We start from the raw sequence: 16,255 nt of genomic DNA, 5'->3' as shown, positions 1-16,255 counted from the left end.
GGCACACTGGCACAAATATTGTTCATTGTGGCACCAAATCCCAAAAACAACGCTTCTGAGAAGGTTCAGATTTGTGCAGCAGTGAACTCGTGCTGCGTCGGCAGCATCCAACAACCCTCTCACTGTGGCTTTCCAGCCTCGGAGCTCTCTTTCAGGGCATGTTCCGGCAGCTCAGAGGAATATGGGAACAGGGATCTGTATAAACAGCTTGTTGAGTAAACAGGGCTGCAGTTCAACAGCTGCTACTGTAGGACTGGGGAGACCAGAGGATAATGAAAAAAGGTGCAATACACTGGGATACACACACGAAACACACACAGTCAGCATACACAAATACCCTGCATCCTATTTTTCCCACTCCCTTTCTTTAACACACACACACAACACACACACACACACACACACACACACACACACACACACATACACACACACAAGCACACACAGTTTCTGAGCAGATGCTGGCTGACAGGTATGAATACATGCTGGTGAAAAGGTGAGTCAACACCCTCCACTCTTGTCAACAGTATTGACTCTCACCTTAACATTATCTTCAGAGTGTGTGTGTGTGTGTGTGTGTGTGTGTGTGTGTGTGTGTGTGTGTGTATTGGATGGTGACAAAGAAGAAGAATCTGGTGGGGAGGGTCTGATACACATGAACACACTATATTGTATGTATAGGCTGTGTTGATGTATGAGACACACAATGTTCCCTTATCTCAGATAGAATAAACATAACCACTAAAGTTAATAAAAGGAAGGGTGAAGAAGATGATGAAAAGGAGGAGGAGGAAAGTGAAAAAGAGACATAGAGCCATACACCATTGTTCGAGGAGACGACTGGCTCTCTGTGGACCAGAGGCATCACCTCTCATCCTAATTACTCTTCAAGCACTGACCCAGAATCAGCTCTCAAGCTCCATCTTACATCAGTAACCCCCTTATCACTCAAACTGACCCAGCAGCAGCCAAAAGCCAGGGTTTAAGAATCAGTTTTAAGATATGCATAGATACCTTTTAAAACAACAGTATTTTCAAGTGGAGGTCGCTACTTTGTCTCCCAAATGTTTGTAAACTATGAATCACGATTTGTATTTTCCTCCGCCCTCATGCTTGTGAATGATTGATGACTCATCCAGAAAGACTAATGAGACTGCCGTCCAGGACATCCATATTTCATAAGACAGCAACCTTTCATGTAAAAGCAAATGCTGTGAATTAGTGGCTCAGATGATGACCAAATATTGTTTGAATGCAGAGAAGCTGAGTTTTTAATACTTTTATGGGAAATGCACTTTGAAAAAAGTGACACTAAGTGTTATTATGGATTCACTGTAGTGTACCAGATTCAAGATTTAAGAAATGTATTGTCATATGCACAGTAAAAAGTGCAGCGGTTTGCACCCTACATTGAAATTCTTAATTGCCAGTCCTTCATGCAAGACAATGATAAAATCTGAATTCAAGTTAAATTTTAAGAAAAATAAATAAAACAGCAGACGTGGCTGTCGGTCAAATTTGGCCTGTTGGTGAGCGGTAAACTCAAGGGCCTCTAGTTTCCTGGCACGGCACAGGGTGGCGCAGGGTGGCGAAGCCCACGCAGAGCTAGTTTCGAGCAGCGCAACCCGAGGTGCGCTCAGTTTGGTAGTTTGGCAGACCGAGGTGCACTGAGATGGGTGTGGCGGCGCAGCAGGGGGAGGTGTCGACAGATCCAGCTTGGCGCAGTGACAGTTTCGTGCCAAAAGGCTTCGCCGAAGGTGCGCTAAAAGCTCGCCAGCTGAAACCAGGTCTACTGTCAGCGCAGGCGGAGCGCAGCCGGTGTAAGCCGAAGTTTGGCTGACCGGCGGACAGTGCGCACACGTCACCAAAACCTCACAGGCAGGTTTCCAGAATATCAGGCACATTAACAATGCAATAAATACCCAAAAAAACACTATTCAATGCAACTATCTGCAATCAGCACATAAATGTATCTCTATATCGACTGTCCCGTCACATCTGATGTCAGATCAAAGGGGATTGGCACCGTTTGGCACGTTTGGCACGCGTAATGGAAACCCAACCTGATTTGATTAACACAGCTGCAAACTAATGAGTTCACATCCCTCTCAGCCAACCACAAACAGCCACAGCATCAGATAGGGAGTATATATTCAGCATCTGTCATCTTAGAAAAGTCAAAAGAAAAGAAACAGAGTGAGACGGCGAGAGAGAAAGAGTATTTCCCTGTACATCCATTCACACATTTATGGTGTAAATTTACTCAATCACATTAAATATAGGCTACAAAAAAATCACCCAAAACAAATTATTTCAACGTTCAATTTATTTTATTTATTTAATTATTATCCGCCTTGCCCAGTCTGCAAAACTAGAGGCCAAGGTGTTCAGGGCGCTCAAAACATGAGGTGCATAGAGTGAAAAAAAACTCAAGGAGCTCAGCAATGCAATTTTGCAGCTGCAATGGTGCACAACTCTTCACTCTCATTGAAAGCATCATCTGCAATTTCAAATACATCCAACATTAGCCCACAGTAAACGGCAGTGACACCTCAGGAAGTCCCAAACATTTTTCCTTTTCCCAGTCAAAGATCAAAAACATTTTACTGTGACATTTTAAAAACTTGCCTTCAGTAAAACTCATCTGACACTTGTCAGATCTCATTGTGTGTTTATTTTCCGTTTTCTGTACTGCATTTTTTTTTTCAGCCGTGTTGTTGTTATCCTGCTGGATGTGGACATCTTCTCCTGACAGCTCCCAGTGGGTTGCTACAGCTTGATTGCACTGGAACAGACTGTTTGTCTTGTAGAAGACAAAAAATGAAAACTCAAATTTGTCTCTGTTATAAGTCACCGGATCGCAGTGGGATACAGTTTATACTGTCATCCATAATACAGTTATGTGATCGATTTCACTGATAAATAGACATTTCAGCATGTTTGGCAGCTGCTGAATAAGAGCCATTAGACATCAGTTCCAGATGTGTACCATAACAGCAGCAGTACCTACATTAATTTAAGAATAATCTGAGCACTAATAACAGCTTAAAAATGTAATTAAAGTTACTTTATGAAGGCAATTATTTTTCCTAAAAAGTTTTGTTATTGTGTTTGAGTTATTTTTTTTATTTTTTAGAAATGCAGTTTTTCCTGACTGGACCAACTGATTAATGTCAGTCACGTTCACCCACTCATCTAGGTTTATCATGTTTAAACATCTCTCCTGCTTTTTCTTCCCATTTTTGGGGGAACAATTTGTCCATTTCCTTTCAGGACAATTGTCAGCTTAAGCAGTGGTTGCAAATAAAAGAGCTTAAAAATAGTGATTTAGGTAACTTGCGACATGTCCACAATGCATGCTGCCTCTCACACAATGCCTCGGCTAGAAAAAATGGGCAGATACTTTGAGTAATAAAATATGCCAATATCTGAAACCTCTTCACATCTCGTTCTTTCTTTCTTTCTTTCTTTCTTTCTTTCTTTCTTTCTTTCTTTCTTTCTTTCTTCTAGCACTGTAGTAAATTAGTTTTTTATATTCAAAGCTTTGATTCAGATTTTCAATTGAAGATTCAGATACTTGTCAACATTTTATTACATCATCACCCAATAAAAAACTAGAATTACTGTCCCGTGTTTGTTTGTCTCCGCGCACCAGTGAAGTTGCAGTTACAGTTTACATCCATTTCTGACCAAATGCTTTCTCTTCTGAGATATGACGTTGAACTATGGCCAGAAAAGTGTTTTAGCAGAACATTACGATGTCACGATGAAGTTGACTCTTTACCCTATTAGACATTTGTAAGGCGTTTTGTCAAATTCTTGAGTAACAGAGGTCACAGTGACCTTTGACCCTCAACTAAATTTATTTCTCAGTCAAAATGCACTTTTTCCTCAAGGTGTTTTTGAGATATCGGGTTCACAAGAATGAGACAGACAAGGTCACACTGACCTCAGCCTTTGACCACAAAATCTAATCACTCCATCGCTGAGTCCAAGGTGACATTTGTGCCAATTTTTAAGGATTCCCTCAAGACATGCTTGAGATATTGCATTCAAGAGAATGGGACAGACATGGATGGATGGATGGATGGATGGATGGATGGATGGATGGATGGATGGATGGACGGACGGAGGGCTGTAACCTAAGTAACAATGTCAACAATACAACACATTCTCACTCCGACCTCATCACATATCGACGCTTGGCCATGGACTTTCCACATAAAGATACAACATGCAAGGTACCCTGGGTGCGTTGGTTTTTGACGTTCTGGGACATCGTGTCAAGTTCTGCCTGTTAAATGCATTGTCTTCTTTCAAAATACACTTCTGTTTTCACAGGAAATTTAACATTTACATACAGTCTCTTTCAAAATAAACACACGTCGTCAGTACAACACCGCAACACCCCACAGCCTTACAAACTGTTGACCAGTTGGTTTGTATACAACACACTGAGTTGGTCATGTGTTGCAAACTGTGCTAAAAAGCCCAGCTGAGACATATATTCTCAATGCTTTGTCTTCATGTCCAAAGAATGCTCCTCAAACCTAAATAATACCGGCATGTCCCATGTGTCTTAATTGTGAAGTCTGACAGTGATTTATTGATGCTGAAATCCTACATGAAGCAGAACAGAGAACAGGCTACATTCAACATCATGAATCATGACCCAGAACATATTCTTGTCTCCTGAGGTGACTGTATATCTCTGTAAGATCTGCAAGTGTTACTACATCACATTTCAGCTGCTGTTTCACCTGAAGTAACCTTTTCCTGTGTGTAGTAGCCATGTGTTTGCAGATACGTTGAGATCTCTCACAGCCGCAACATCCGTCTGCTCCTCTCTTACTGTACTGATTCACAATATCTCCCCCCCCCCCCCCCCCCCCACCCCCCCTCCCCCCCCNCCCCCTCTCTCTCTCTGTGTCTTTCTCTCTCTCTACCTAATTTCCCTTCTACACTCTTCTTCTTGCTCCCTAACCCCCCCTCTCAACCCTGCATCAGGAACTCATTTATCAAAAGCGACAGTGGTTGATGGTGTCCTGCAATTCCTGCTGCGCCTCCAGCCTCTTTCACCAGATACAAATTTTCAGAGCCTGATATACTACTGGTCTACGGTGATGTCACCAGCAGCATATATTTGGTGCCAGCAATATTTAATTGTTCCTTTTCCATCTGTTTTTTTGTGTTCACTGTGGAAATGCTACTGCAGATAGATAATTGTGGTCCATTGAAATAAGGATTAAAACACACTTTAGGTCTGTTAATTTCTCTCTAATTCTTCGACATCACATTAAAATGAGTTCTCTGTCCGGTGCATGAACTGTCAACAACAAAGGTTGGTGAATGTGTGTGTCAGACACATGGAGTCATAATGCAGAAATCAATACACCATGTTGCCTAATACCAACCCTCACTTCAACCTTAAACCTTATCATAAACAGGAGCTGGGGGGGGAGCAGGGGAGCTGGAGCTGGGTTCACCCTGGACAGGTCACCAGACTATCACAGGGCTGACACATAGAGACAGACAACCATTCACGCTCACATTCACACCTACAGGGAATTTAGAGTCACCAATTAACCTGCATGTCTTTGGACTGTGGGAGGAAGCTGGAGTACCCTGAGAAAACCCACAGTGACATGGGGAGAACATGCAAACTCTGCACAGAAGGGCTCCCCCACCCTGGATACGAACCAGGAACCCTCTTGCTGTGAGGCAACAATAATAACCACTGCACCACTGTGCATGAAACCATTATCAAACCACAACCAAACCAAACCCAACTAAAACCCACAAATAAGAGATGAAAAGGCCTGAAAATTTCAAATTAAAAGTATGAAGGATTTTTACCAAGGTTACCAGATACTGTTAAAATGCACTGAAAATGTCCAAAGAGTACTGATACACACACTGGAATCATTTCACCAAGTTTTATACTGAAAACCACAAATAAAATCAGCAGCACTTTTTATTTGCATTAACATTAAAGTAATAACATAGCCAATACCTTTCGGAAGTATATGAAACCATAGCAAATGTGCCTTAACATTAAGGACAGCCTGTCTTTGAAATGCCTGCTCAAGTCTCTGTGTCCCTGTAGATGAGGACAAGTAACCAGCTGCATTACTGGGTTTGCTGCACGCCCACTCTGTAAACAGGGGAATAGTACAACCAACCCATGTTGCATGCCGCGCCTGCACTACTGTGTCTGGGAGAGTGATGATGATGATGAGGATGATGGAGGACAGTATTTCAAAGAGTGGTAATCAAACACAGTTTCAATGATAATTAAAATTTGAAACTGTAATATTAACTGTAATAATTAACTGTAATTAATTATCACATTTATCATGAAATCAGTAACCGTTTTATTCCCACCTGGAACCACCTATTTACCAACCCTTAAAAGACATGAGGATGGTCTGAGTGTCCACACTTTCCAAATATGTCTCCAAACTCAAGGTCATAAAACAAAAATGACTCTCACAAAGATAGACAAACAAAAGCAAACACATTACAAAACAAACACACAAAGCTCATATTTGGGGAAAATGATGTCACATCCTGTAGTTTTACAACACTGCATTAGCTTTTACAAATATGTCACGAGCATATCTACCCCAGTTACTCTGGTCCAGTGATTTGAATTCAACTCTGACCTTGACTTAAATGGGACCTACTGCACTTTTCCTTATTTTTCTGTCACATATACAGTGTTATGGCAGATGCCCATCTTAAACATGGCCAAAGTTTCAAATAATGAGGTCAATGTATGACAAAGTAATCCCTGTTTGTTTTTGTTTTTTCTACTTTTCAAGACAAGCTGTCATCAGTCCATGGTGGATTCCTTTATATGGTCATCTCCTCCAGGTACGCCACTGCAAGTGTTTACATCATGCACTCTGTGACATGGTGAACAGTACACTTGTAAAAGACTTTTCTATTCTGCCGACCACTCAAAGCGCTTTTACACTACCTGTCGCATTCACCCATTCACACATTCACACAATGGTGACCGAGGCTACCATGCATGGTGCCACCTGCTACTCAGTAACCATTCACACGCACTCACACACGGATGAAACAGCCATCAGGAGCAATTTGGGGTTCAGTACCTTGGCCAAGGATACATACAGACTGAATGAGTCAGGGATCGAATTGTCGATCTTCCGATTGGTGCATGACCCACTCTAACTGTGAGCCACAGTCACCCCACATGTAGTTAGCATGTAGTTAAATGCTAACGTCAAACAAAAATGTAGTCAGTAGTAGTAGTTGCCAGTGTTTTTAATTCCTCCCTGATTTGCTGCAACATGTCTGGTAAAGATTTTGTTTTAGAAACTTTTTTGGGTGATTTTCACTGTAAGTGCCGCCATACTCTGTTACAGTCATTCCCCAGCTGCGGCAGTAGCTCAGTCCATAGGGACTTGGGTTGGGAACCCCGTCCGGACCAAATATGAAGCGTGGACTGGTGGCTGGAGAGGTGCCAGTTCACCTCCTGGGCACTGCCAAGGTGCCCTTGAGCAAGGCACCGAACCCCCCAACCACTCGGGGCGCCTGACCAAAGGGCAGCCCCCTCACTCTGACATCTCTCCACTTTGTGCATGTATAGGTCCTGTTTGTGCATGTGTGTCTTTCAGACCTGTGTGTAATTGACAAGCAAAAGTGAAAACATTGAATTTCCCCTCAGGGGATTAATAAAGTAAATAAACTTAAACAATGAGAGTAGATGGGGAGGACCTGGAAATGCTGACCAATCAGAGCAGATTGGCTTTTTCGGAAAGGGGGCTTAAAGACTAAGACACTAAAATGGAGTGTTTCTGACAGAGGGTGAATACTGTGTTCCAGCACAGACAGTATGAGGAAAAATGTTGACCATTAAAGCATGTAAACATGTTATGGTAGACAAAAATATGTAAGTATGAACCTGAACATTAGCATAACAGGTCCCCTTTACATTTTGGTTTGTATTGCTTAAGTACAAATCCCACCAGGAGGCTCTACCTGAGGCAGCTCTGTCTTTATTGTGCTGACTAACAGTGCTGTGGATGCGGTCGCTGTGTTGCATCCTAAACAGTAGGCTGCTAAAAAATGATTTTCACTTCCTCAACGTGCCACAAAATGTGCATTATTATCATTAGTCTCTATGTAGTTATTTAATTACAGACAGGCTATACGGCGGACTGTAACAGTTAAACATTTTCAGATTATCCTAAATGTGTCTTAACATTCTGTCATGATGTTTCAGTCTGTGTCCCGTCTCATCTTCCCTGCACAATGTGTATTTTTGCAGCAGTGACTCACAGGGCAGACCCCGACTCTCTCCCTCATACAGTTCATCTATCATGATAAAACACTGCAGGGGGATGATGTCTATATTCACATGTCCCTGTTTTTATTCACAAGCCTGGATCATTTTAGAGGGAGGGAGGTTGCCTTTGGAACAGATTCATTTCTCGCCTTTCATTCAGTTGCAGATAAACAACGCTGTCTATATTGATTCCCACAGGAGAAACAGTATATTCTCTTTCCCTGCTCACTGTGAGGTCAAAGGTCAGGGTCACAAACAGCACCTTAGCAGGAGGGATGCTTACCACACAGAAACCAAATCCCAGCTCCTATATTTGCTCCTGTGTAACATTTTAAACACAAATTTATCATTGCCTACTGTGATGTGAAAACATGCCAGCGATGTGGTGCAGTTTCTTCTGTCCTGGTAGTTAATGAGGCAGACCTTTTGTCTACCTGAGACCACTGCAAGTGTTCCTTATCTCACAATGTGGCCCACATTGCTCAGAAATCCCACTGCTGGTCAAAAAGAGATTCTGCTGCGTGTTTCCTAAATCCCTCTGTATAAAAATATAATAAGCTGGCCTTTACTGATCAGAACAACATGTTGTTAGCTTTGTTCTGAAATCCGTCTTTCACTACTTTCACCATCTGTTTAGAAACTGCTCTGGAACAACAACAGTGTGGCTCACTTCCTGTTCTGTGCCATAAGGCAATCCAGCAGATCTGACCCAACAACTCAAAGGGAAAATGTGGTGTCGCCACAGAGTAGGAACCAGCCAAAGTGGGAGTAGTGACCTCTTGGGAACCCCACCCCCCTTTCCAAAAATACCCATTGAATATTTCAAGTGAATAATAAAAACTGAGTGAATATATTTTGTCCTATGTGCATGTTTTTCATCATTGAATTTAAAATGTAAGCTAATTTCATGTTTAAACTGAAAAATATAAAACCATTGGTAATGTCTTCTTTTTTTGGTTTTGGTTTAAAGGGGTAGTTCACCCCAAAATCAAAAACTCATATTTTTCCTTTTACCTGTAGTGCTATTTATCAGTCTAGATTGTTTTGGTGTGAGTTGCAGAGTGTTGGAGATATAGGCCGTAGAGATGTCTGACTTCTCTCAAATATAATGGAACTAGATGACACTCTGCTTGTGGTGTTCAAAGCACCAGAAAAAAGAAAACCATATCACCACCAACAGTATCACCGCACAGAAGGAAGCGTGCATTGACACATGGACAAGAGGCTCATGCTCATGACAGCATGAGATGTTAACATTAATAGTGTCCTCCCTAGCTGAGCTGTAACATTAGCTAGCTCAGTGGTGCTAGGTGAGGTAACACTAGATATATAATTCCTTCTGTGCAAACGGTTGGTGGGTGTAGTTTGGTAGAAGAAAATAGTTCCTACATGAAACTGCTCAAGGTCTGTGGATTATCTTGAGTAACCAGGTCATGATTACTGGAAAGAGACATTGCTGTTGAGTTTTTCAAATGTATTTTTTGGTACTTTGAGCACCACAAGCTAAGTGCCATCTGGTACCATTATATTGGAGAGAAGGCAGACATCTCTACAGCCGATATCTCCAACACTCTGCAACTCACACCAAAATGATCTTGACTGATAAAAAGCACTACAGGTAAAAGGAAACATGTATTTATTATTTGAGGGTGAACGTCCCCTTTAAGTTTAATATTATCTGTAAATCTGCACAGAAACAAAAAACTTGCATGTTTTACTCATATATGTTGTATGTTTTACATTTGTTATTCGTTTTCTTGTCAGCTTGTTAAAATCAATTCTTACAGATATCCATGGAGACATTTTAGCTGAAAAGTACACCAAAAAATCACTATGCAAGGGTGCCACGGCTCGAAAAAGACTGGAGAACACAAACTGTTCTACATAACAGCACTTTGAGAGGACTTTGCATTGCCTGAGTGTGTTACTGGGGATTTAAAGCCTCTCCCTTGAGTCTGAAGCACCAACAACAAGTTTACCTCTTTAAAAGTTAAACCTTGGACTCAAATAATTATGGCATTGTAGCTAATCCCAGTCTCTGTGTGAAAAAATAAAGTGACCAAGAACAACTCCAGATCACTGAGGCCAACAATATTCCAGGCTCTGTGAACTCCCAGCAGCAACACGACATCACAAATGTTCAACCAATTCATCAGTTTTTTCTCCTACCTTTCTGTAGACGATCATGTTGGGGGAGTCGTCATCTGGGTCCACGCTGCTCATGGACCTCATGGACAGCAGTGGTCGTGGGGTCGTGCGCACACTCTCCTTCGGTTCCTCGGACCCTTCGTCAGTCTCCGTCGCCTCCACAGTGCTCGGCTGCTGCTCCTCCTCCTCCTCCTGCTGCTGCTGCTGCTGCTGCACCTCAGCCATCACTACAGTCTCCCTTTCAGTCTTCTCCTCCAGTATTGAGTTATCCTCTTCTTTATCTGCAGCAGTATTTCTCTTCCTCCTCCTTTATGCCCTCCTTTGCTCTCTCCTCAGTGTCTAGAAGCTGCTGTAGGGAGAGACAGAGAGATGAATTAGACAGCGCAACTCACCACTGGGCTCCAGTCTCCCATCTCTCTGCCTTTCTTTCTTGTCTTCTGTCAGCAGGCACAGGATGGATGAAATGAAGGCATCATAAATTCTCCTAGTTTCCTCAGCTATCTCTCCTCTGCTATCCCTCCCGCTCCACTGTCACATGAGATTGAAGTTACAGGAGAACAGAAGACATCATGTTTAAGTTTTGCTCTTTTTCACCCCTGAGGCTTCTTTCCTCATCTCAATTATTTATAAGCTGTTAGAGGAGCATTACAGGCTTATTCACCATTAAAGATAGTGATATCACCACTTGTAAACACTTGTTCTACAGAAAAGAACCAGGAATGTATTTCTTTACTTAACTTTTTACAATGAATGATGTTTTCTGAATGTAAGACAAATGCAAAAAGAAAGCATGAATTACTCAAATCAAATGCTCACAATTGCAGAAACAAAACTGGAGATGTATATTTCTGACTAAACATCCATCTCACCCCAGTGTAATATAACTGAATAACTACTGATAGGAGCACCTGGGAATCTGAAAACAGTGTGCATCATTTTGCTACACTTTCGGGGTTGAAGCCAAAGGCTTTAACGTATGTTTTTAATTGCTAAGTGGGTGTGTCAGAGGTGTTACCAAATCAGTAGCAACGTGTCCATATGTAAATACTGTAAATGTCTATCAAATCCCTACTTACTGTACAGACAAATTTTGTTTTTGTTCCACTTTTGCTTTGGCGAGTATGCTTCCCATGCCAATGAAGCCCCTGCCATATTAAGAGGCAGTGCACATTAAAGGTCCAGTGTGTGGGATCAAGGGGATAGACTGGCAAAAATGAAATATAATGTAATAAATCTGTTTTCTTTAATGTATTATCACCTGAAAATGAGGGTTTACCTTAGAATGAGCTGTTTATATCTACATAGGGAGCGAGTCCTTGTCTGCAGAGATCGCCATTTTGCACCTCCGTGTTTCAACAGAAGCCCAGATCAGACAAACCAAACACTGTCTCGCTAAGGGCCATTTGCGGTTTTTCGTCTGCCACCATAGCAGCATCTCTGTGACGAGCAGCATCAGAAAAACCAATCCGGTCTCACCGAAGTTGAAATCCGGCACGTCCAGAGTTAGACGCCGACGAAAAAGCTGTCCTTTAACATCGGCATGATACGTGGCCAGTCATGGTGTCTGGTGGCACAGCGGGAAACACAGCAGGACAAGAACGAAATTTAAGGCTGCGAAAGTCCAATCAGGTTGGATGGGTCCAACAACCACTACCTTTCACCTGCAAGAGCGGTGTTTGTGTCCGGCAAGATTATAAAGCCAAAGCCTGTTCTTTTTTCCTAAACCCAACCTCAGTGTTGTATCGACGTAGTGCTTTTATTTTGAAAGAGACTGTATATAAATGGTAAACTTCCTGTGAAAACGGAAGTGTATCTTGAAAGAGACAATGCATGTAACAGTCAGATCTCGACATGGTCAACAACCAACACAGCCAGGGCACCTTGCACGTTGTATGTGAACATGGAAAGTTCATGAACAAACGGTTGGAGTGAGAATGAGCTGGTAAACTCAGATTTTTTTCAACATGAACCTGCTTTAATCTGTGTTTTTCACTGTTTAAATCACTGGGTCTGTTTGTTTTGGAGAGTAAGGGACCTCTGCAGATAACTCAGCTACTGGTAGAATCCTCCTGAACAATAAACACTGAAGGATTTCTAACTCGAGGAAGTTTCAGCTGGCTGCAATCTGCAGTCCTCACCACTAGATACCATTAAATCCCCCCTAAATCTTATACACTGGACCTTAAAGTAATGCAACAGGGTGTTTAACGCACCAACGTCTCCATTTAAATAAACATTTTGTTATGTTTTGTCAGGGCAGAACGGAGCCCAGTAAAATAATGTACGATGCCCATGATTCACAAACCCACACTGCTGGCATTCCATAACTCAGGCCAGCTCTTTTCTGCTGGTCTGAAGGCTGTCACAATATTGACGCCTGTGGACAGATGAGCCGAGACAAAGTGAGCAGAAGGACAGCAACATCTAAGGAGGAGAGTATACAGAGAGGAAAAGAGAATAACTGGCAGTATGCAGCAGGAAGAGGAGAGTAAAAGGGAAAACACAGGAGACAAAGATGATCTGTTCCTCGTCCTCACTCTGGACTCTGCCTCTCTGCATCCCTCCATATCTCCCTCCTTGTCAGACTGAACTAGCGTCACTGTCCCAGCGTATTACATTCCAGCCATAACTGGGACCAGTTCTCTCTCTATTCAGCCCGTCCTAAATGGAAGACGAAGCTGCCTTTCACTTCCTCATCAAAGCACATTCATCTCCAGCCAGCTGGTTTCCTTACTGGCTGAATAAAACGCAATGAATGTGCAGAGTAAGGTTCTACTGGGAAACAAATGTATTAAAATTTAAGGCAATTCCTTATTTGACTAAAATAGAATGAAAATGCTGCCAACTTTAAATGAAAACCAAAGGAAACACAGGTTTTATCCAGTATCAGCTCTGTTACTGTTTACGAACTGCAAAGGCTTCTTTAAGTTGCAGGTGCATCAAAAAGTAATTGACTGCATTGTCTCTAAAGTCAATTACATGTCCATTACAATATATATATTTTCAACGTATATGCTACAATTGTATTGCTTTTAAAATGATTTGTCAATGCTGTCAACTTCCTCTGGGGCAAATGGAAACAAAAAAAAGAGGGTGATCCACAAAACTACATTATCACGTTATTTCAATCCACCCATCCATTTTCTAACCGCTTATCCTCTTGAGGATCGCGTGGGGCTGGAGCCTATCCCAGCTGACATTGGGCAAGAGACCAGACTATCACAGGGCTGACACATAGAGACAGACAACTATTCACACTCACATTCACACCTACGGACAATTTAGAGTCACCAATTAACCTGCATGTCTTTGGACTGGTGGAGGAAGCTGGAGTACCCGGAGAAAACCCACACTGACACGGGGAGAACATGCAAACTCTGCACAGACGGGTTCTCACACTCGGGATTGAACCAGGAACCCTCTGGCTGTGAGGCAACAGTGCTAACCACCACACCACCGTGCCGCCCAATATTTCAACCATGATACAATATTATTGCGATTTTAAATATGCTGGGTATTGTGATAATGTATATTGCGATTTATACCTTTTTACAACTGTAAATTATGTCTCCAAAGGAAAACTTTGTGAACATCTGTTTTATCTAATAAGATAAAATTTTCAGTCTGTTCATCTCACTTCAGCCATTTTTTCACCGGCAAAATGTATCTAGTGGACTGAAAAAGCAATTGATTATATTATCTAGTAGGCTACCTAAAGTTTAATTTGTATTTATAATATTAACTATTCATATGATAAAAAAAACCCTATACTTAGCACTGTGTGACAATACGATACAGCCACACAAAAATATCACGATACTATGCTGCATCGATTTTTTTTCCCCCTACCTCTCGATTCAAGTTTTCTAAGGGAGATGGAAGGACTGGAGCACACTGATCAATAAACAGCCTCTGATAGTGCAAGCAAATTAAGTTTCAACACCACTGTCTCGTTCTCAGTCATTTTTATTTATTCATTTTTACTGTGATGAGGACACAGTGACGTTGAAACAAAGGTGTTAGTCTGTTTGCACTGTTAAAAGCTGTAAATTGATCAGTGTGCTCCAGTCCTTTTTTCTCCCTTGGAAAGTCTCTTGTCTTTAAGCTGAGACATACCAGATTTGGCTGCATGTTGTTAGATGATGCGCGGCAAACCTTGTTTCAACTAAAGATTCAGGTCTTTCGGCAACCTGCTTTATCTCAGGAAAAACTGATAAGGAAGTGAAGTTAAAGCTATAATCAAAACTTAAAATCCTCCTCCATACCCTCTCAGGTTGAAGAAACAGATCAGCACACTCACAATGAAAAGCTGCGGTGCCAGAAGGCCAAAACATTTAAGTGTTGAGGGAAGAAGGCTCTGCAAACTCCCTGGACCCTAATCTGGCAAATGTTTGACAAAAGGAATCCCAGAACATTTAACAACATCAAATAGACCACAGCTGTGCTTTGTCATGCAAGTGCTCATGGGAAATGCAGTTCACCTTTGTAGTTCTGAAGTCCAAATACAGGAAGTTCCAGAAATACCAACATATGAAAAAAGTGTAAATTGATACACAAAGCAACCAGGAGACAAAAAGTAAATACATAAGGCAGACAGTGCAGCACAAATGATATGGAAAGTCATCAAGGAAAGTATAACCTTCACATACTCTGTATTTTTTATTTTTTGGTTTGTTTGTTTTGCTTTTGCAATTCACCTGCCGGGGCAACCTGGAGAAAAAAAAAACAGCTATTGTGTCTCTCCTTCTGTGTACATTGAGTGAGACCTTTGGTTTGGAAATGGAATGCAATATAATAAGTATGTTTTTATTATTATGTATTCACCTGAAAGTAAGAATTATTGTGTTTTTGTTACCTATGAATGATCTACACATGTCTGACACATGAAACATCTACCATGTTTTTACAGTAGCCCAGGCCGGACAAACCAAACACTGGCTCTATGGGGCCAGTTGCATTTTTGCATCAACCATCATAGTTGGAAGCCCCTCAGCATCAGAAAAATGCAACTTTTTAAATGTGAAACTGCTTTATTCAACGTTTTTGGCTGGTTAAATCACCAAAGGAGACCTCTGTGGATAATTCAACTCCTGGTGATCGTCTGGATCTTAACTTATCAGAGATAAAAAGGTGAACACACATTAGCAGTAGGCTAGCTAGACTAATGGTACAACTCTGATATGCCAAACAGCATCGGAGAAAAACTGATTTGTAACATGAAACTGCTTTATTCAGTGTTTTTAACTGTTTTAATCACCAGGTTGGTTTGTTTTGGAGAGGATAAGACCTCTGTGGATAATTCTGCTCCTGGTAAAAATCTCCTAGGCTGACCAAACGTCCTGTTTTGCCTGGACATGTCCACTTTTCACGTCTCGTCCGGGGCGTCCAGGGTTTTTTTTATAAACTGATGATAATGTCCGGTTTTCCGTGTGTTTGTGTGTGTGTGTGTTAGAGTGCGGCACGGGCCGCATATGTCTGTCCGAACCCGAACCGAGCCCGACATTATTTAATGACCAAAGCACTGACTTTGTGTCACACAGTTGTTACGGTTACTGGCTATTTAACAGGCCGGGCGTGCGCCGTGGATGCTCAGCATAGAGGGAGACCTCCGTGTTTGAGGCGGGAGCGGGAGGCGGGAGTGGGAGGCGGGAGGTCCGACGTTTCCAGCGAGAGGAGAGGGAGAAATAAAACAAAATAAGATAAAATAGGAAAAACCTGTCTCCCTCTTTTATTTTATTTTCAGCGTTTAATCAAGGCGGAGGCGGGCGGCTGGAGGTCCGAGACTTCCAG

The 16,255-nt window shown here is 41.9% G+C and overlaps 1 protein-coding gene across 4 annotated transcripts in view; it reads right to left on the bottom strand.

Moving 5' to 3' along the window:
* Positions 1 to 16,255, bottom strand: part of rgs6 (regulator of G protein signaling 6) — a 155,715-nt gene that overhangs the window by 130,519 nt on the left and 8,941 nt on the right. For 3 of the 4 annotated variants that reach the window (XM_050057606.1, XM_050057607.1, XM_050057605.1), the window contains exon 2: positions 10,487 to 10,814. In XM_050057606.1, coding sequence (XP_049913563.1) covers positions 10,487 to 10,690 — 204 coding nt within the window. In that variant the 5' untranslated portion in view covers positions 10,691 to 10,814. The remainder of the gene's footprint in view (positions 1 to 10,486; positions 10,815 to 16,255) is intronic. The other variant, XM_050057608.1, reaches the window with a different exon arrangement.

The sequence above is a fragment of the Epinephelus moara genome, chromosome 12 (genome assembly GCF_006386435.1).
Source record: "Epinephelus moara isolate mb chromosome 12, YSFRI_EMoa_1.0, whole genome shotgun sequence".
NCBI lineage: Eukaryota > Metazoa > Chordata > Actinopteri > Perciformes > Serranidae > Epinephelus > Epinephelus moara.
Note: the sequence above shows the minus strand (reverse complement) of the source record. Positions and strands in the feature narration are given on the sequence as shown.